Source organism: Chiloscyllium plagiosum, chromosome 16 (assembly GCF_004010195.1).
Source record: "Chiloscyllium plagiosum isolate BGI_BamShark_2017 chromosome 16, ASM401019v2, whole genome shotgun sequence".
Classification (NCBI taxonomy): domain Eukaryota; kingdom Metazoa; phylum Chordata; class Chondrichthyes; order Orectolobiformes; family Hemiscylliidae; genus Chiloscyllium; species Chiloscyllium plagiosum.
The window spans coordinates 59,531,306-59,552,350 of record NC_057725.1 but is presented as its reverse complement, the minus strand read 5'-3'; the positions used below and the strand labels follow the sequence as shown (position 1 = coordinate 59,552,350).

The 21,045-nt window shown below is 44.1% G+C and overlaps 1 protein-coding gene across 1 annotated transcript in view; it reads right to left on the bottom strand.

Annotated features, from left to right (window-relative positions):
- The window catches only part of mdka (midkine a), an 83,314-nt gene that overhangs the window by 3,083 nt on the left and 59,186 nt on the right, over window positions 1–21,045 (bottom strand). The window contains exons 2-4 of the mRNA XM_043706201.1: window positions 18,065–18,153; window positions 15,756–15,923; window positions 13,543–13,701 (exon numbers count right to left, since the gene is read on the bottom strand). Of these exons, the coding sequence (XP_043562136.1) occupies window positions 13,543–13,701; window positions 15,756–15,923; window positions 18,065–18,152 (415 nt within the window). The 5' untranslated portion in view covers window position 18,153. The remainder of the gene's footprint in view (window positions 1–13,542; window positions 13,702–15,755; window positions 15,924–18,064; window positions 18,154–21,045) is intronic.

Below are 21,045 nucleotides of genomic sequence, written 5' to 3'. Positions count from 1 at the left end.
AGAAAATCAAAAAGGGAGTGCAAACGCCCACCCACGTGGTCCACGGACTCCACAGCGCCACAGAAAAAGCAGTTGGGCTGGGAGTCCGTGAACCACCGCAACCTGCGGTTGCAGGGCACTGCTGCGTGCAGCACCCTCCACCCCAGATCCCAGAGAGAAAGGGGGAGGACTCCCGCATAGAGAGCCTCCACTGGGGATCCCACTGCCCGGTGGCAAATGGGCACGCCAAGGCGTGCCCGGACGGTGGATGAGGGAGAAGAGGCGGACGGTGTGCAGCAGCAGTATATACAGGGCCCTCCTTTTTACCCCCCGGAAGGGAACAAACTTAAAATTCCGGAGGTGGCTCAGGTTGTGGGGTACGGGCTCCCGCGGGAAGTACGGGATCTTGGGGCCAATGTGAAATTCCGTCCAGGCTGGGGTGAGCGCGGATGGGATCCCACCGCACACCTGAGCATCCTCCAACTGGTGCACTATGTCGGGTCCGAGCACCGCCGTTTTATGGCATCGGATGGTAGTGGCCACGTACCGGACGTCTACCGCTGCCCTGCCTGCTGTGTCCTGCGGCAGCGTCCAGCCCAGGCCCCCGGCACCCAGCAAGTCCCCGACCCTGGTCACCCTCGCCGCCACGGCCCTCCCCTCCGACAGCCACTCGAACCCATGAATACGGAGGTGCGGATTCCTGAGCAACGGCTCCCTGACGACAGCCGCTACTCCAGCCGGAGGGTAGGCGCGACGCGATTCAACCATGTTCCAGACAGTGATCAGGTCCTGGTAAAAGACAGGCAGCGTGTTGAGGGCGACCTCCAAACGGTCACGGTCGACAAACAGGAGCTGCGTGTCGTAGTTGAGGTTACGCACCTGGCGGAAAAAATACGTGGCCAGGGTGCACCACCTAGGAGGAGGCTCGACGTAAAGGTATTGCTGCAAGGTCTGAAGGCGGAACGTTGCGACCTGGGTGCGGATACACACCAGCGACTGACTGCCCTTCTCAATAGGGAGACTCAGAACCTGCACAGCGACCCTCTGCATCTTTTTGTCCCAGAAGAAATCGACCAACGTTCTCTGGATGTCAGCGACAAAGCCAGGAGGAGGGACCAAAGTGACCAGCCCGTACCACAGCATGGCGGCCAAAGCCACGGCAAACCCTGACACAGCCCTGCTAACCACACAAGCGCGTCACATGGTCAGTGCGAGGATTGAACCCACGACCTTGGCGTTATTAGCAGCACGTTCTAACCAGCTGTGCTAACCGACCAACGCCATGGCCCCTTTTTGACTGGGCTGCCTGTGACTGACTCAGCTGACTGTAATATCAGCTAATGCAATCTCAATTGCCCATTTGACAACCTTCCCTCTGGTGCTCACCACCACAGCATTCTCTCGGCCAGACCAATAAAATAAAATCTTCGAGGAGAAAGTGAGGACTGCAGATGCTGGAGATCAGAGCTGAAAATGTGTTGCCGGAAAAGCGCAGCAGGTCAGGCAGCATATAAAATAAAAGGCCATTACAAAACAACCAATATATGTCAATGCTATCAAATATTCCAACAATGTTTCATGGGTTTTGGCCTGTCTTAGTGATCCTGCACAGTGCTAACCTGGTGGTGCAAAGTTGATGGAAGGGTAGCTAAACTAGGAACAAACATTCATATCTGGGTTTGAAGGCCTCATGTTATGGACCCAGGCCAAACCCCCTTCAAAACATTTCCAAAAGGTAACTTAGACCCTAACTTTTTCTTATTTTAAAGGTAATTGTAAACTGTTGTGTCCCAGGTGCAATGTAGCTGGTCAAACGACTTAATGTGGAGCAAAAACATAATTTATTGAAATATTGAATTTAAAATATAAACAAAATAAATAATAACAATTCCTTTGGAAAACTTAACTGAATAGGTACACAATTACTAATAAACTGTTCCAATACAGTGATATCCCAAAAACATACCCCTTGGCCAAAAGGCAAATTCAGGCACAGACGCTCACGTGCAGTTCTCCAATCCAGGAGGGAAAACAAAAAAATTGAGAAAATTCAGACAGACAGTGTAGCAACCGGGAAACATTTACTGAAGCTTCCAACTCTGTTGAGACGCCAACAGCTTCTAAAAAACCAAAACCCAGAAATCTGGATCTGAGAGAGCTGGGCACACCCACTGAGGCCGTTAAACAAAGACCCAAGGCCCCCCAAGCTGTTTACCCCAATAGCTCTGCTAGTCTGGTTGGAACCTCTGCTTTAAACAACAAAAATGACAAAATAACCTCTTAAAGTCACAGCATCATCATAGTCAATTGGGAAGAGAGTTACTACAAACTATGCTTGTATTCATTGTCATTTAGAAAGTCAAGAGGTGATTTAATCAAGGTTTTAAGATACTAAGGAAATCCCATATCGTCAACAGAGTTATAATTTTCACTAGCTGGGGAGTCTAGAAACTGGGGCATAACAGAAATTGAAAATTTAGGAAACATTCCTCACAGTAGGAGGGTTGGAAGTTTGGAATTCTGATCTGAAAACGTCAATTAATGTTAGGTCAGAGATTAATTTTAAAATTGGGTTTGACTTGTTTTCCAAAACAAAATGGTTTGAAAGGTAAAAGGGGCAAGACAGTATATGATATATTTGGTCACACTTCAGACATGTTCTCACTGAATAGTGGAAAACTGGTTTCAGAGGCTAAATGTTCCCTCTGTTTCGTGTGGTAAGCGGAGAATGGTTGTTCACAACTCCATATTCATGGAGTAGAACACTTTGCATTTGTCTGTTTAGATCTAGTACCCTCATAGCCATCTTGTGCAATTAGTGCACCTCCTGAAACCATTTAACAGAGAGTAGCCTTGTGCAAGGTTCACCACCTTCTTTCTGGCCAGAGAGAATACAATGAGCTCCCCTGCCCTGTCTGAAAGAACACTAGTCATCTCCCTTATTATAGGAGATGCTTGGAGATATTGCGTAGGTTTCAAGGGCCCAGAAGGAGTTTGCAACAAAAACAGAAATTGCTGGAAATGCTCAGCAGGTCTAGTATCTGTGGAGAGAAATCAAAGTTAACGTTATGGGATCAATGACCCTTCCTCAGAAATGATGGTTGCATAAGACAGAATGGGGGGGGGGGGGGGGGGGGGGGGGGGGGGGGGGAGGGGAGAGAGAAGGAGTAAACAATAGTTGGAGATAGAGCCCAAAGAGAAAGAAGAACACTTCGACAGACAAAGGAGTGGATAACAATCAGCCTGGGCGAATGAATAACTATTTATGAAAGTTTCACAACATCTTTCTGATAGGAAGGAGACCAGAATTGCATGCAATATTCCAACAGTGGCCTAACCAATGTCCTGTACCGCTGCAACATGAACATGACCTCCCAACCCCTGTACTCAATACTCTGTCAGATAAAGGAAAGTATACCAAACGCCTTCTTCACTATCCTATCTACCAGAAACTCCACTTTCAAGGAGCTATGAACCTGCACTCCAAGGTCTCTTTTCTTCTTCGCTGTCCACTGCACCTCCAATTTTGGTGTCATCTGCAAACTTACTAACTATACATCTTATGCTCGAATCCAAATCATTTATGTAAATGACAAAAAGTGGAGGACCCAGCACTGATCCTTGTGGCACTCCACTGGTCACAGGCATCCACTCTGAAAAACAACCCTCCACCACCACCCTCTGTCTTCTACCTTTGAGCTAGTTCTATATCCAAATGGCTAATTCTCCCTGTATTCCTTGAGATCTAACCTTGCTAACCAGTCCCCCACGGGGAACGTTGTTGAACACTTTGCTGAAGTCCATATAGATCATATCTACCGCTCTGCCCTCATCAATACTCTGTTATTTCTTCAAAAAACTCAATCAAGTTTGTGAGACATGATTTCATACGCACAAAGCCAGGTTGACTGTCCCTATCGGCACAGTGGCTCAGTGGTTAGCACTGCTGCCTCACAGTGCCTGGGGCACAGGTTCGATTCCAGCCTTGGACGACTGTGTGTGGAGTTTGCACATTCTCCCAGTGTCTGAATGGGTTTCCTCCAGGTGCTCCAGTTTCCTCCCACAGTCCAAAAGATGTGCAGGTCAGGTGAATTGACCATGCTAAATTGCCCATAGTTTTAGGTGCATTAGTCAGGGGTAAATGTAGGGGAATGGGTATGGGTGGGTTGCTCTTTGGAGGGTTGGTGTGAACTTGTTGGGCCAAAAGGGCCTATTTCCACATTGTAGAGAATCTAATCAGTCCTTGCCTTTCCAAATACATGCACATTCTGTCCCTCAGGATTCCCTCCAACAACTTGTCCACCACCGAGGTCAGGCTCACTGGTCTATAGTTCCCTGGCTTGTCAATACCACCCTTCTTAAACAATGGCACCATGTTAGCCAACCTTCAGTCTTCCAGCACCTCACCTGTGACTATCGATGATCCAAATATTTCAGCGAGAGGCCCAACAATCACTTCCCTCGCTTCCCACAGAGTTCTCAGGTCCACCTGATCAGGTCCTGGGGATTTATCTATTTTTATGCATTTCAAGACATCCAGCACTTCTTGAAAAATGTCCATATTACAGAGGAAGATGTCACCATCTATTTCCATACATTCTATATCTTCCATATCCTTTTCCACAGTAAATACTGATGCAAAATACTCATTTAGCATTCCCCCATTTTCTGCGGCTCCACACAAAGGCCGTCTTGAGGGGCCCTATTCTCTGCCTAGTTACCCTTTTGTCCTTAATGTATTTGCAAAAACCCTTCGGATTCTCCTTAATTCTATTTCCCAAAGCTATCTAATGTCCCCTTTTTGCCCTCTTAAGTATACTCCTACTGCCTTTATACTGTAAGGATTCAGTCGTTCTATCCTGTCTGTACCTGACATATACATCCTTATTTTTCTTAACCAAACCCTCAATTTCTTTAGTCATCCAGCATTCCCTATACCTACCAACCTTTCCTTTCACCCTAACAAGAATATACTTTTTCTGGATTCTTGTTATCTCATTTCTGAAGGCTTCCCATTTTCTAGCCGTCCCTTTACCTGCGAACATCTGCCCCCAATCAGCTTTTGGAAGTTCTTGCCTAATACTGTCATAATTGGCCTTTCTCCAATTTAGAACTTCAACTTTTAGATCTGGTCTATCCTTTTCCATCATTATTTTAAATCTAATAGAGTATAGTCGCTGGCCCCAAACTGCTCCCCCACTGACACCTCAGTCATCTGCCCTGCCTTATTTCCCAAGATTAGATCACATTTTGCACCTTCTCTAGTAGGTACATCCACGTACTGAATCAGAAAATTGTCTTGTACACACTTAACAAATTCCTTTCCATCTAAACCCTTAATACTATGGCAGTCCCAGTCTATGTTTGGAAAGTTAAAATCCCCGACCATAACTACACTATTATTCTTACGGGTAACTGAGATCTCCTTTCACGTTTGTTTCTCAATTTCCCTCTGACTATTAGGGGATCTATAATACAGTCCCAATAAGGTGATCATCCCTTTCTTATTTCTCAATTCCACCCAAATAACTTCCCTGAATGTATTTCCAGGAATATCCTCCCTCAGTACAGCTAGAATACTAACCCTGATCAAAAATGCCACACCTCCTCCTCGCTTGCCTCCCTTTCTATCCTTCCTGTAACATTTGTATCCTGGAACATTCAGCTGCCAGTCCTGTCCATCCCTGAGCCATGTTCCTATAATTGCTATGATATCCCAGTCCCATCCCAAAGCTCCCTGGAGCATCGGAGGCTGAGGATTGACCTTATGGAGATTTACAAAATTATGAGGGGAATGGATAGGGTAAATTGACAAAGTCTTTTCCCTGGGGTGGGGGAGTTCAGAACCAGCAGGCATAGGTTTAGGGAGAAGAGGGGGAAAACTTAAGACCTACGGGGCATGCAGAGGTTGGTACGTGTATGGAATGAGCTGCCAGAGGAAGTGGTGGGGGCTAGTACAGTTGCAACATTTAAAAGGCAGCTGGATGGGTATATAAATAGGAAGGTTTGGAGGGATATGGGCCGGGTGCTGGCAGGTGGGACTAGATTGGGTTGGGATATCTGGTCGGACCGAAGGGTCCGTTTCTGTGCTGTACATCTGTATAACTCGAGTGGACAATTAGTGGCCAACAATGGGTTGTGTGTAATAGCAGACCATGTGATAACAAGGCCTGGTATGTAGGGGTTGGGGTAAGGACATGAGAGAAGGCTCCTCAGCCCTAAAATTGTTGAACTCAAATGTGGAGCTCAGAAGGCTGCAGAGTTCTCAAACGGAAGACATAGTTTGCGTCAAGTATCATTCTCAAAATCATGGCATTAACTTTGCTTTGAGATTGATTGTTGCAAGAGACAGCAGATGTCAGTGATAACTTTATGAGTGAAATGGGAGTGTTGCACAGGCTGTACCCTAGTGAGACTAAGCTAAGAGAAATGGTCCCTGAAAACTACTACTTCTTGAGTTCATTACAATTTTTCATTGAAACATGGCAATGGACATGCAAAGTACCACGGTCGTTTACCACAGTAGACAGGCAGGAGGTTGAAAGAAGACAACAAGCCAGGCAGCATCAGGAGGTGGAGAAGGCAACGTTTCAGATGTAACCCTGCTTCAAGACATGGGTGTAGGTGTAGGGGGTGCTGCACCCGAAATGTCGCCTTCTCCACCTCCTGATGCTGCCTGGTCTGCTGTGTTCTTCCAGCCTCCGGCTCGTCCACTTTGGATTCCAACAGCTGCAGTTTTTTTTTGTCTCTAATGCTTGCTTACCACAGCTAGTGTGAGGAGACTGGCGTGAAGTCTATTTCTGACAGAATGAGGAGGAAACCTGTTATTTTTGTGATGATCTGATCCACGTGTTACCAGTCTTGCCAACAGCCAATCCTGTGTGAACAGAACCTTTGGAGAGAGGGCTTCTCCTCTCAACCTTGTTGCTGTGCAAACAGCTTGTCCCCATCTCTATTCCCTCTGCTCATTCTCCCAGTCTTTGTGCAGACCAAGGTAGGTGCTGCTGGAGCTGGGTGCTAGTCAGAACTAAAATGTGCAAACTCCCTGTCGGTTTCAGGAGCTTTGAGAAATAGTGGAAAACTCGCAGCATTTTACAAATTCAGACAGAGCAAATGGATCAGCAATTAACCCCTAAGCAGGTGGTGATCCCTATCAATGGTGCTGATGGAATTGGGGAAGGGTTTATGTTTGGGAGGGGTTATCCTGATGCTGAATGCGTGTCCAGTTATGTGAGCTTAAGGGAAAGTGTGAGTAGCACGAAGGACGAAATGACACCAGTCAAGTCAGATTTGACCACTGACTGAAATCACAACCTGCCACCTTGCATACCTTCATGAACTTACCTCCGCTCATTCAGGTGCAAGCTCCTTATCCAAGCTGCCTACCGAAATACAATATGTCACATGTATCTATGGAAACTCTTTTACTAATTATATGCCCATTCTGCAAGTTTGTTGATAACTTCTCATAATTCATTGCAATCCTCCTTAGCATTATTCCACTCCCCACAAATTTTCAGTGCCACTGCAAGTCAGAAATTGTCTTAATCCCAGAGTCCTAATCATTCATGCACATTGTGAACAGCAGTGGCCTCAGCACTGATCGTTTTGGAACATCACTTTCTACTCTGTCACTCTGAATAACTACTCTTTATCTCTATTATAATGCTGTCTTGAAGTCAGCCAGTAATCAATTCTGCTACTTGACCCCTGACTCTGCATTCTCTCCTGTACTCTATTATGAGCGTTCATTATTCTATTGTGTTCAGTCCTGATCTATTTTCTTGCCTGTACGTGCCTCCACTTTAAATCTTCTACTAAAATATCCCTTTCTTCACTGACTCAAAGAGGTTTGTGCATTGAATACAGTTCACATTCAGTAATTTATTCCTATTTGCTTAATAGGTTTCCAGTCCAGGTTATCAGGATTCCTTCCATTCCTTCGAAAACCAATCCCGGAGACTAATCAGTTCAACAAGACAAAGGCTTCCCCTTCTCTATCAGTACTGATCCAGTTATCCTCAATCAATATTAATTCCTATGCTAGGATGATCCTAGGGGAAGATCTCCCATGGCTGCCTTTTGCTATGAAGAATGGACTATTCAAACTCTTCTCCTGCAACATGATTGCAGACTATTGTAAAGAGCTTCAAGGATTTCATCTCTCCAGATGGAATGCATCTATGAGGCTGCCCTTGCTACCTCTACTTGACCTGAAGGAAAATTAAGCGAATATTGGCCCTTTGCATGTACATAATTCTGTGAACTGAGTGACCTTACTCCTTCCCTGAAAGCAATGCCACTCTCAGTCAAGAGGTCATGACAAGCACGAGCACCAAGCTCTTCAAGGACATATGAAAATCTCAATCGAGCCCATTTCACCCCCCCCGCCATCTCTTGTTCTTCAGTTTTACCTCCCGGAAGTGATCAGCAAAAAGTGCAGGAAAAGCTGAGGTTGGGACTGATCCTCTTTGTGGGAGATGGCACTGAGGTTTCCAAACAGTCAGTCCTTTTCCTCCACTCCACTGCAAATATGAAATTAACCAAAACTAGCTCCCATTCTCAAACTTTAGTCCGAATGAATAATGAGATAAGGGAAAGCATATCTATCTTAGGATTTTTTTTTGTGGGTGTGGAAGAGAGCTGTTCAGAGGGTTGATGCAGACTCGATTGGCTGAATGCCTTCTTTCCACACTTGGGGATTCAGTGTTTCTATATCTGATCAGAAGCACTCGTAATGAATTTCACTCTTCATGCTATCTCTTGTAAATTCACTTTTCTCTTCAGTTGTTGCAAGTTAGAAGAGCAAGGAGAATGACAGGAGTGGGCTCGGGGCATCAAACAATAGAAGAGTGAACGACACAGCAGGCAAAGTGATATCACCACACGAGGACGACCAGAGAGGGTGTTTATGGGTAAGTGTTAGAGTACCGAAACATTGGAGGTTTATGGGTAAGCATTTAAGCTAAACCACTTATACAGAGGAACCTCGATAATCCAAATGTCAATTATCCGAATTTCAGACTATCTGAGTAAGCTCGCAGAGTCCCGATGCTTGGCTAAACTGTATTTTCCGGCATTTGATTATCCGACAAAATATTCCCTGCCCATATTGTTTGGATAACCGAGGTTCCTCTGTACATAGGAGGTTCATGGATAAGCGTTTAAACTAAACACCTATACATTGGAGATCTTGTAACACTGTGGGTAACATTTCTAAATTAGTGGCAGAAGCATTGGGCTCGACTCCCGTGCTGACACTGGATGACTGCCCAAACAGGTCAATTGTCAGCCTGTAGATCCTTCGAATACATCAAGTAGTAGGTGGCGAGGGCACCCTGTTCAGCCATATCGCAGAAGAGAAATTGCAAACCAATGCAGAACTTACCCCATAATCAGGGATCAATTCAACTGGAAGCAGACAGGCAACACGGAAGTGTGGAAATGCTTTATGGAAATGAGGATAGTAGAAAACTCAAGATGGATCATCTAACTCAATCTAGATCTAGAAATTGGTTTATTTCCATCAGTTTTTAAAACAAGTTGAATTGAAGGAACTTAAAATATGTAACAATAGCATGGAAGATTCAAAGAAATTCTCTAAAGTGACATCAGCCTAAGGGAAGAAGCAGAACTGTGGATGCTGAAGACCCGAAACAACAAAAACAGAAATTGCTGGGGAACGTCAGCAGGTCTGGCAACATGTGTGAAAGAAAAACCTGCATTAACATTCCTTCAGATGGACAGAAAATGCAAGTCCATTAATAAGGAGGAAATTGCAGGACATTTATGAAACTTAATGCAATTAAACACAGGATCCTTTGTGAAAAGGAAAACATCTTGGACAAATTTGCTAGAGTTCTTCGAGGATGTAAATAACAGAATTATTAAAGGGGAACTGGCAGAGGTAGTGTATTTGGATTGGATTTCCAGATGGCATTCAATAAAATGCCACATAAAAGGTTTTTGCACATTTAGAGCTCATGGCATGAAATAATGTATTAGCATAAATTGAGGGTCGGTTAACTCCAAAGATAGATTCAGGATTAATGGGTCTTTTTTCCAGCTCGGAAAGGTTAACGAGTGGAGTGCCACAAGGATCAGTCGTTGGGCAATCATTTACATTCTATATTGATGACTTCGAGGGGGGAACATAGTGTAATGTAACCACATTTGCTGATGATACAAAAATAGGTGGAAGAGCTTATTAGGATGAGGACATAAGAAAACCTGCAGTGATATACATATAAGTTGAGTGGGCAAAAATCTGGCCGATTTAGTTTCACATAGTGAAGTGTGAAGACATGTACTTTATTTAAATAACAGACTGTCCTTTGATTATTCCTAAAATAGAGAGAGATTCCAACAAAGTGCAGCTCAGCGGGGTCTAGATGTTCTTGTACATGAAACATACAAAGTTACCATGCAGGTGCAGTAAGTAATTAAAAAGGTGGCCAGTGGAATTTTGTTCTTTTTAATGCTAGGGTTTTGGAGTTTAAAAATAGGAACATCTTGTTACAACAGTACAGGGTGTTGGGGAGGGCACACCTGAAGTACTATGTACAGCTTCCTCCCCCCATATTTAAGAAAGGACATACTGTCATTGGAGACAGTTCAAAACAGATTCACTAAGCTGACTCCTGCGATGAAGGGTTGACTTATCAGGAAATGACTAAACAGGTTAGGCCTCTATTCTTGAGGGTTTAGAAGAATGAAGCATGATCTTATTGAAACTTATAGAAGATCCTGAGAGGGCTTGACGAGGTCGATGTTGTGACAGTGCTTTCACTAGGAACTTTGAACACAATGAGGGGACATTCATTTAAAACTGAGATGCAAAGAAATTTCTTCTCTCAGAGGGTTGTTAGTTTCTGGAATTATCTGTCTTAGTCATGGAGGCTAGATCACTAGAAGTATTAAAGAGGAGTTAGAGAGACATTTGTACTGCAGCAGAATTGAGGCCTATTGAGGAACTGGCACAAATTGAGGCCGGAGGTAAATCATCCATTATCTTACAGAATGGCGAGGCAGGCTTGAGCATATTCTACTCCTGCTCACATTTGTTATACTCTGATTGTGACAATGCATTGGCTTTAAAAGTTCTATTTTGTCCTGGTTTGTTTTTTAAAATGAAGAAAGTTTGAGATAGAGATACCAAATGGTCTTCTCAGAGCCAATAAACAGCTTGTAAGACCTTGGGGAGTTTGTTTTGAGGTGGGAAACAATAGAAGCAGCCTGAATGGGTGGGAGTGTGCTCCCTCAGAAACAGGTTTTTTTTTTAAAGTTTTAGCTTTCAGTGGCTCATGTGATCTTGAAGCTGGATGCGAAATCCTTTATTCCTCTCTCTGTTGCAGCTAAAAGCTGGGGTTCTCTTCCTACTGCTAGAATTGCATGTGAGACAATCTATTTTACTGAATTTGCCTTTGCAAGGGTGTGTTTATGGGATGTTACTATATTAGAACAGCTACTGTTTGGTAGTTAAATAATATATTATGCTGTTAAGTTTTCTAATTGGGGTAAGTTATTCCAGTTTCTTCTTTCTTTTGTTGTAGTTTAACTATAGTGGATGAATAAAGTGTGTTTTGTTTTGAAGCCAGTAGTTTGACCAATCAAATTACATCCAGAACACAATGCCTGGCGCATGCCTTTAAAATAAGAAAATATTAGGATTGAGGCTACCTTCTTAATATATTTTGAGGGCTTGGTCTGATCCATAGCATTTATGATTGGCAACTAGCTGGCAAGTTCTTTTTGTCCAGATCAGGCAAAAGCATTTAAATTTCTCGCTGTTATTTTTAGTTAATCCAACAGACAAGAGCATAACAGGGTACCTCAGTCCCATTGAATGTACTTCCTCCACCAATATGCCAACTCTATAAGACATTCCTTGTATGTGCAATTGTTCAGAACACATGAAATGTCATCAGCTAGACAAGCTCAAGCTCCATGTTTCAGAGTTTGAACAGTGGCCAGCATCACTGAGATGTATCTACAAGCCTCAGTTATGTGGATAGTTCATTTCTGGAGGTGATTTCACTTCCAACACTCGGCTTAACATACCCTCTCTTTCACTTAAAGCCATGCTGAGCCTCAACTGTCACCCCCTGATCTGGCATACCGTCACTCAAGTGTGTGTGCAGTCACACTCAAACTAATGGGTAGGTATGAAGCACTTCCCCTGCATCAGTTTTTGGTCACTGCCCATTATCATATCCTATCATGGTCTCACCCATACAACCGTTGCAGCCTCCTCCAGCTTTTAATCACCAAGGCCACTTCGCAGAATCACAGAAGTGCTACAACGCAGAAAGAGGCCATTGGCCCATCATGCCTTCACCAGCTCTTTAAACAAGCATCATTTCCTAGTGCCAAACTCCTGCTTTCTCCCCACATACCATTGGGCAATATTTCTGTCCAGGTAATCATCCAACGTCCTCTTAAATGCTCAGTTGAACCTCCCTCCACTACATTTCCGAAACTACTGGCAGAGTAAAAAAGTTGTGGTTATTGGAGGTCTACCATCATAGTTCTGGGACATCTCTGCTGGGTAGTTCCCCGGCCCAACCATCTTCAGATGCTTCATCGATGACCCTCCTCCCATCAAAATGTCAAGGGGGGGGGGGAAAGAGGATGTTCACCAATGAGGGCACAATGTTCAGCATCCTCAGATATTGAAGCAGTGCATGTCCAAATGCAACGAGATCTGAATAGTATCTAGGCTTGGAACGACAAGTGACAGGTAATACTTGTGCCACACAAGTGTCAGGGAATGCCAATTGTCAACAAGAAACAATATATCCACCACCCCTTGACATTCAATGGTATTACCATCACTGAATCCCCCATTATCAACATCCTTGAAGTTATCATCAACTAGAAACTCAACTAGTCTCACCATATAAACACAGTGGCTATAAGAGCAGGTCAGAGGCTAGGAATACTGCAGTTAAGTAATTCACCTCTTGACTTCAAAGCCTGTCCACCATCTACAAGGGACAAGTCAGGAGCGTGATGGAATATTCCCCATTCCCTGGATGAGTGCAACTCCAACAACACTCAAGAAACTTGACACCATTTGGGCCAAAGCAGCCTGTTTTTTTGGCACGAAGTCCACAAACATTCACTCCCTCCCACACCGATGCTCTGTAGCATTAGTGTGTACCATCTACAAGACCAGCAGTTCAAGAAGGCAGCTCACACCATCTTCTCAAGAGTAAATTCAGATGGGCAATAAATGTTGGTCAGCCAGCAACATTTGTGTCCCACAAGAGAATAGAGAAAGTAATGGTCTAGAGTGAATATCATTTATACACCACTCCAGGTAGACCAACCATTCAAAATTAGTCAGACAATTCCAGCTGCTAGTCTTTGAAACTTTGGTTCTTTAAGAATGTGCTCACAAGCTATTTTAAAGGAACAGGCCCTGGTGATCATTTAGCTGTCAGGCATTCTGAAGTGTCCCATTCTAAGTTACAGTTCTCCACAAGCTTGCAAACACTCACACAAGGTAGCATATATCACATCTTCAATTCCTGCCTCAGAAGGCAGTGGTATGGTACTCACCTTTTGATTTTGACTTGGATTTATCACAGGACTTTGTGACCTTCACTGACTGCTCACACTCCGCATTGAACAGTGCCTTCTTTAGGGTTCCATTGCGGGTTTTTAGACCAGTCTCGGTGTCGCATTCGCCCCAGTTTCCAAACTTGTACTTGCAGTCACCTGTGAAGATAACGTTGAAATCAGGAAAGCATTCCTGGCTACATATTTTCGAACCAACCTGCTCAGAGATGTTATTACACAAGTGGGGCTTTCAGCCAGGCCTCCTTGCTTAGAGACAAGATAACTACCACTACACCACACGAGTCCCCACAAGCTTTTTTTTTAAAAAATAGTTTAAATTGTACATGTACACATCTGGAGGAGGGGGGGGGGGGGGGGAACTTGAAACTGGGGTTTCAGATCCAGAGGAAGGGACACTACACTGTGCCATATGAACATCCAACATATTAGGCCACACGGTGGTTTAGTGGTAGGCACTGCTGCCTCACAGAGCCAGGGACCCAGGCTCCATCCCACTCTTGGGTAACGGTCTGTGTGGAGTTTGCACATTCGCCCCGTGTCTGTGTGGGTTTCCTCCGGGTGCTCCAGTTTCCTCACACTGTCAGAAGGTCTGCAGGTTAGGTGGATTGGCCATGCTCAATTGCCCATAGTGTTCAGGGATGTGCAGGCTAGGTGGGTTAGCCCTGGGAAAAGCAGGGTTAAAGGGATAGGCTGGGAGTGGATCTCTTCAGAGGGTCAGTGTATACTCAAAGGGCCAAATGGACTGCTTCCACACTCTAGTGATTCTATACAGATATTTTCTAGTCAAATCTGTTCAGAGATGTTTTTACACACCCTTGGAGCAGGTTGGACTTGAATCTGGGTCTCCTGCTCTACGTCTGTAGAACGAGAGGACCCATATTCCCCTGCTAGTGCAAGAAATTCACCTGATGCTAATTCCTTGAACTAAACATGGGGCCATCAACAACTGACTTGATTCTGTTTTTACTTTTCACGGCTCCTGTCCACAGACACCACTTCGACATGTCCCAGCAGTAAGAGAGAAAATGAGAATGCATATGTAGAGGAATTAAAATGCACATTTGTGCAATGTTGGATGTGTATCAGAGGTGAATCAGAGCGGTTTACAGCAAATGAATTGCATTGGAAGCATGGTCATTGTTGTAGTGCAGGTAGTGAGGCAGTAATTTCACACACACACAGAGACACACACAGACACACACACAACTGCTGAAATAGTGCAACCATCTGTTTTTGTGATGCTGATTGAGGGACAAATATTGAGCAGGACACCAGGTAAAACTTCCCTATTCCTTTTTGAAATAGTGCCAGAGTCTTTCACATCCACCAGAACAGGCCAAATGACAGCGTCCCTAACAGTGTCAGGAACCTCAGAACTGCACAAGGGAGTGTTAGCCTTGGAGTTTAGGTGCAGGTCCTGGAGAGGGAACCAACAGAGCATGGCTGCAGCAGAGGGAGGAGGTAAGGCAGCTCACATTTAAAAAAAAAAGAGCAGCAGTGAAATTTTGGCAACCTGAGCAGCCTTGAGAGAGGAAATAAAAAAAGAGCTTGTGAAAAGAAAGGAGGAGAATGAGAAGGAGCCAAAGAAAATGACTTCACAATCATTTACTAATCACTAAATACAAGTTAAAATGAATCATATACATGAGCAGGACATACAAATAATAAAAGCAATTTTGCCCAGATGAGGAGAAAAAAAATGTAATGACAGCCTAAAATTACCCCATTACAGTAACTGCCACACAATGAACACTGTGCGCAAAGCTCTTTTGTTCCAGCAGTGAGCAATTTAAAACAGGCAATAAAAGTTTCTGTACCGGCAATAATGTACAATAAGGGTCTATGACTCTGTAATATCAACCAGATGGTTAAATGCATCCATGAACATATGGCTTTAGTATATTAAACACATTACTTTGATGAAAGCAGCCAGGGGCAATTGCTCCAATAATAAAGCACACCATAGCATTCCCGATGCATGTATACACCTCAGCATTCTTCATCGGGTTATCACAGTTCCCAGGGCTCTTGATCAGCCTGTTAAGCATTGCCATTAGCTATTCCTGGCAGTAGATGCTTTGTGCATCCTTGATAATGTTTTTCGTGCATGCAGGGGGCAGGGAAATGAATAATTGCAGGGTTAGAAGGAGATGATGCTCTGTTAAAAGCAGCTCTAAAACCCAAACGCTCACCTCCAAATTGCTTCTTCCAGTTACATGGCACCTTGCACTTCACAGTCTTGGTCTCCTCCTTTTCCTTGCAGGTTCCCTCACGGAGTCCAGCGCCACAGTCACCAGAGGCTGGCTCACATGCTCCCCACTGCCACTCTTTGCAGGCTGAGCCTGACTTCTTCCCTTTCTCTGTAAAACAATGTGACACCGTGTGCGGAGTTTAGAGTTTGATTAGGGAAAGAGGAGGTGAAGGCTGGCTGGAAGGGAAAAAAGAGAGTTCAAAGCCCGTTTTTGTAGGTTTACCTCAAGGAGCTGTTACTCTATGACGTACTTCTACAGTTTAAGTACACCACATTATACAGCGGATTTGGGGCCATCCTGATTATGGAGAAAGGCCATTCAGCTTCTTGGGCTATTAATCAAGATATCAAGGAAGGTTAATAAACCAGCTTGGACCGCCCATCCAGATTGTGAGGGGAAACCCCTCAGCCACTTGGAATATTTAACCAGATACTCAGCAAGATAACTGAGCCTAGTTCAATCTAATCATAGGGAGGGAGGTCATCCAGTACACATCTGGTCTTCTATCCAGAAGAAACCTACAAATCTAATTTTGCAAACTCCAGCTTGTTCTTTAACAATCGCAGCATTTTAGAAATCCCCACCGTCCTCCCTGTAGAAGCTTGATTTCAGAATTTCAGTCTGGAAGATGCACGTTTTGTTTCAAATAAAGTAATTCTTAATGCTTCTTAATGCCACCGTTGGTAATTTTTAAAAAAACTCACTATCATTGTCACATCTGTTAGGAATTCCTTTTCTTGATGTGTGTTTGTGCTACTGGAGCCAGAATTCAGAGCATAGACAGTACCATGGGGCTGGCTGCTATATTTAACTGTTTCAAGGTATTAGGTGACATCCAATACTGCCTAGGAACAAGGGCAGTCTCTTGTTTTCATTAGGTCATTCAAAAACAATGCCTGATCACAAATAACTGGAGAAGACAACAGAGACATAGTTGGTCTCCATGCAGGAAAGCCACTCACTATCCTGACTTTGAAATACATTAGCATTCCTTCATTGTTGATGGGTCAAAACCCTGAATTCTGGGTCTCCCCATAGCACAGTTCATGAAAGCAGCTCACCACTACCTTCTCAAGGCCAACTAGGGATGGTCAATAAATACTCTAATGCCGATATGCCATGAATTAATTAAAAAAAAATGAATTGGGCTGCATTTGGATTTGATGACTGGATTTGAAATGGGTAATATTGAGTCATCACTTCTCATTTTTATTTCTGTCAAAGTCAGTGAGGACTTTTCCATGACCAAATAAGTTTTACAGATTTATTGGTTTGGTGGTTGTTCACTTGTGTGTGTAGACTGGGTTCAGTCTCTAAAGAGTAGGGCCAATCAACAAGTGGGAACCCACAGTTATCAATTGGTTAATGCCACAGAAATAGTTTCTTCATTACAGGCAAACAGAGCAAGAAGTAACTTTATTGGCCCAACACAAGCCAGTTAAAAATGAGGCAGGAAGACTTAGATCAGTTGTTGACTCTTCCTCAAATGGAAGGACAAATTACCAGCTTTTTGACAGTTGGTAAATAGAATCCCAGAGTGGCATTCGCATCAATTGACCCATCCTCTGGGACAGGCTGACGGTCTCAGGAACTCACAGCTCTCAGGATCTATTACTCACCACGACACCAACCAGCCCAGCACATCTAGGGCCAATTACAATGACAACAACAAGAGGAAACCTCTAAAAAGTGAGTTGCCCAGGACAACATGTCTGAGGCACATGATTCCTGTCTCAGAGCACCAAACAAGTGGCATCAGGCTGCCAAGGGAATGTAACCTGCTACTGTTCCAAATAATGGGGCAAAGTACTATGAGAAGACAGCCACATCAGCTCTTGTATCAGAAGACCACTCAACCTCTTCACACCAGACTAGCCATCAGATCATGTCAATTAAAAAAAAACTGAAATACAAGGAAGAAAAGCACATGTAGACACCAAATGGAATCACTGGGTTATATTCCAAACCCAATTCACTTCTGCTCAGTCGATTGAGTTATAATAGTACACTTTGACATAGTAAAAGCATGGATTAGGAATTTAATATTTGTTGGGATGGAGTCAGACAAAGTTAAAATAGTAAGTTAGCACTTTTGGCAACAGCACAGATGTGAGGAACGAAACACTTTAGGATTTAACAGAGATCCGCACCCTTAAATTTGATGAAAAGTCCTGTGTCCTCCCCCGACCCCAAAGCGCACGCGCACACGCACACGCACACACACACACACATGATTAAGCTGCACTCACCTTTTTTATTTCTGCCAGCTTCAGAACACCCTGTCATCAGGACGATTAACAGCACAAGTACCAGCGAGAAAAGGACACGCAGCTGCATTCTGGGAAGGAAGGAAATGACACGCTGTCATCGTTTTATTGATTCATTGATCCCAGCACATGGTGATCATCGTGCAAACCTGATGTGGTTACTGGGGACATTTCACTGTTCCAGGGACGCAACTAAGGGAGATGGTGTTTGCCTCACCCCATACACTGCAAACTCAGAGGCTCTTTGTGAAGCGTACCTATAATGGGTTTTGGAGCAAGGTAAAAAAACACCCCATGACCATTGAATTACTCTGCAGTTTGGAGGTAATTCTTCACAAGAGCAGACAGGAGGAAAACATGGTTGAAAGGAAAAGAAATTTAAGTCACACATCATAAGGGTAGGGCAAAAAAAAGGACAGCATACATTTTGCAGAAGGCTGCCGGAATTGAGCCTGTCAAGACTGACAATCTAACAGGGTATGACAGATAACCAGCTTACTTGTAGATTAAATCTTCGCCCTTCCATTTTATACATTTTCAGCAATGCTCCTGGATTAAGCACTGTCCTCATGATATTTCGATACAAACCTTCAGTCAATTAAAAAAAAGGGCCAAAATAAAACTAGCCTCATTTAGAGTGATAGAGATCTCCAGCATGGAAACAGACCCTTAGGTCCAACCCGTCCATGCTGACCAGATATCCCAACCCAATCTAGTCCCACCTGCCGGCACCCGGCCTATATCCCTCCAAACCCTTCCCATTCATATACCCATCCAAATGTCTCTTAAATGTTGCAATTGTACCAGCCTCCACCACTTCCTCTGGCAGCTCATTCCATACACGTACCACTCTCTGCATGAAAACGTTGCCCCTTAGGTCCCTTTTATATCTTTCCCCTCTCACCCTAATACTATGCCCTCTAGTTCTGGACTATCCATGCCCCTCAATTTTGTAAAGCTCTATAAGGTCACCCCTCAGCCTCTGAAGCTCCAGAGAAAACAGCCCCAGCCTGTTCAGCCTCTCCCTGTAGCTCAAATCCTCCAACCCTGGCAACATCCTTGTAAATCTTTTCTGAACCCTTTCAAGTTTCACAACATCTTTCCGATAGAAAGGAGACCAGAACTGCATGCAATATTCCAACAATGGGCTAACCAATGTCCTGTACAGCCGTAACATGAAGGTCCCAACTCGTGTACTTAATACGCTGTCCAATAAAAGAAAGCATACCAAACGCCTTCTTCACTAACCTATCTAGCTGCGACTCCACTTTCAAGGAGCTATGAATCTGCACTCCAAGGTCTCTTTATTCAGCAACACTCCTTTGAACCTTACTATTAAGTGTATAAGCTAAGATTTGCTTTCCCAAAATGCAGCACCTCGCATTTATCTAAACTAAACTCCATCTGCCACTTCTCAGCCCATTGGCCCATCTGATCAAGATCCTGTTGTAATCTGAGGTAACCCTCTTCGCTGTTCACTACACCTCCAATTTTGGTGCCCTCTGCAAACTTACTAACTCTACCTCTAATGCTCGCATCCAAATCATTTATGTAAATGACAAAAAGTGGAGGACTCAGCACCGATCCTTGTGGCACTCCACTGGTCACAGGCCTCCAGTCTGAAAAACAACCCTCCACCATCACCCTCTGTCTTCTACCTTTGAGCCAGTTCTGCATCCACATGGCTAGTTCCCCTTGTATTCTGTGAGATCTAACCTTGCTAACCAGTCTCCCACAGGTAACCTTGTCGAATGCCTTACTGAAGTCCATATAGGTTACATCTACCGCTCTACCCTCATCAATCCTCTTTGTAATTTATTCAAAAAACTCAACCAAGTTTGTAAGACATGATTTCCCACGTACAAAGCCATGTTGACTATCCCTAATCAGTCCTTGTCTTTCCAAATGCATGTACATCCTGTCCTTCAGGATTTCTTCCAACAATTTGCCCACTATTGACGCCAGGCTCACCGGTCTATAGCTCCCTGGCTTGCCCTTAATGCCCTGTTTAAAGAGTGGCACCACGTTATTCTCCTATTCCTGCCCTCACTAGCTCGTAGCACTGGGAGTAATCCAGATATTACCTCTCGAGGACCTCCTTTTTAAATTCCTGCCTAACTCTCTGTAATCTCCCTTCAGAATCTCAACCTTTTCCCTTCCTATATCGTTGTTTCCAATATGGACAATGACCTCTTGCTGGCCCTCTCCCCCTTGAGAACATTCTGCACCCTCTCCGAGACATCCTTGATCCTGGTACCAGGGAAGCAACACACCATTCTGATTTTTCGGTGCTGGCCACAGAACGTCTGTCTGTACTTCAGACTAGAGAGTCTCCTAACACAATTGATCTCTTGGAACCCAACGTACCCCTCGTTGCATTACAGCCAGTCTCAATACCAGAAACCTGTCTGTTTGTGCTACGTTCCCCTGAGAATCCATCACCCCCTACTTTATCCAAAACAGTTTGAAATGGGTATAGCCACAGAAGGCTCCTGCACTAGCTGCCTACCTCACTTTCCTTTCCTGGAGTTAACCCAGCTACGTGACTGTATCTGAGACTTTCCTCCCTTCGTATAACTTCCATCCATCACATACTGTTGCTGTTGCAAATTCCTCATTGCTGCTAACTCTCTCTCCAACCGATCCATTCGATCTGATAAGATTTGCAACCAACAGCATTTATTGCAGATATAATCTGCAGTAACCCCTAAAATCTCTTTGAACTTCCACATCTGACAAGAAGCACATTCCACTCTATTAAAGGCCATTTTGCTCCTTCAATCTACAGACCCAGAAAATAACACCATCTTATTCCTCTACAAAACACTGCCCCAGGTTAAATTAATAGTAATGGCTTATATTTTAAGTTTAATTAAGAGACAAAATGTCAAAAAAAATATATAATCAAGAAAGAACCCACTCTACTCATCACTGCAGACTTTCTGTAGGTCACACTTAAAAAC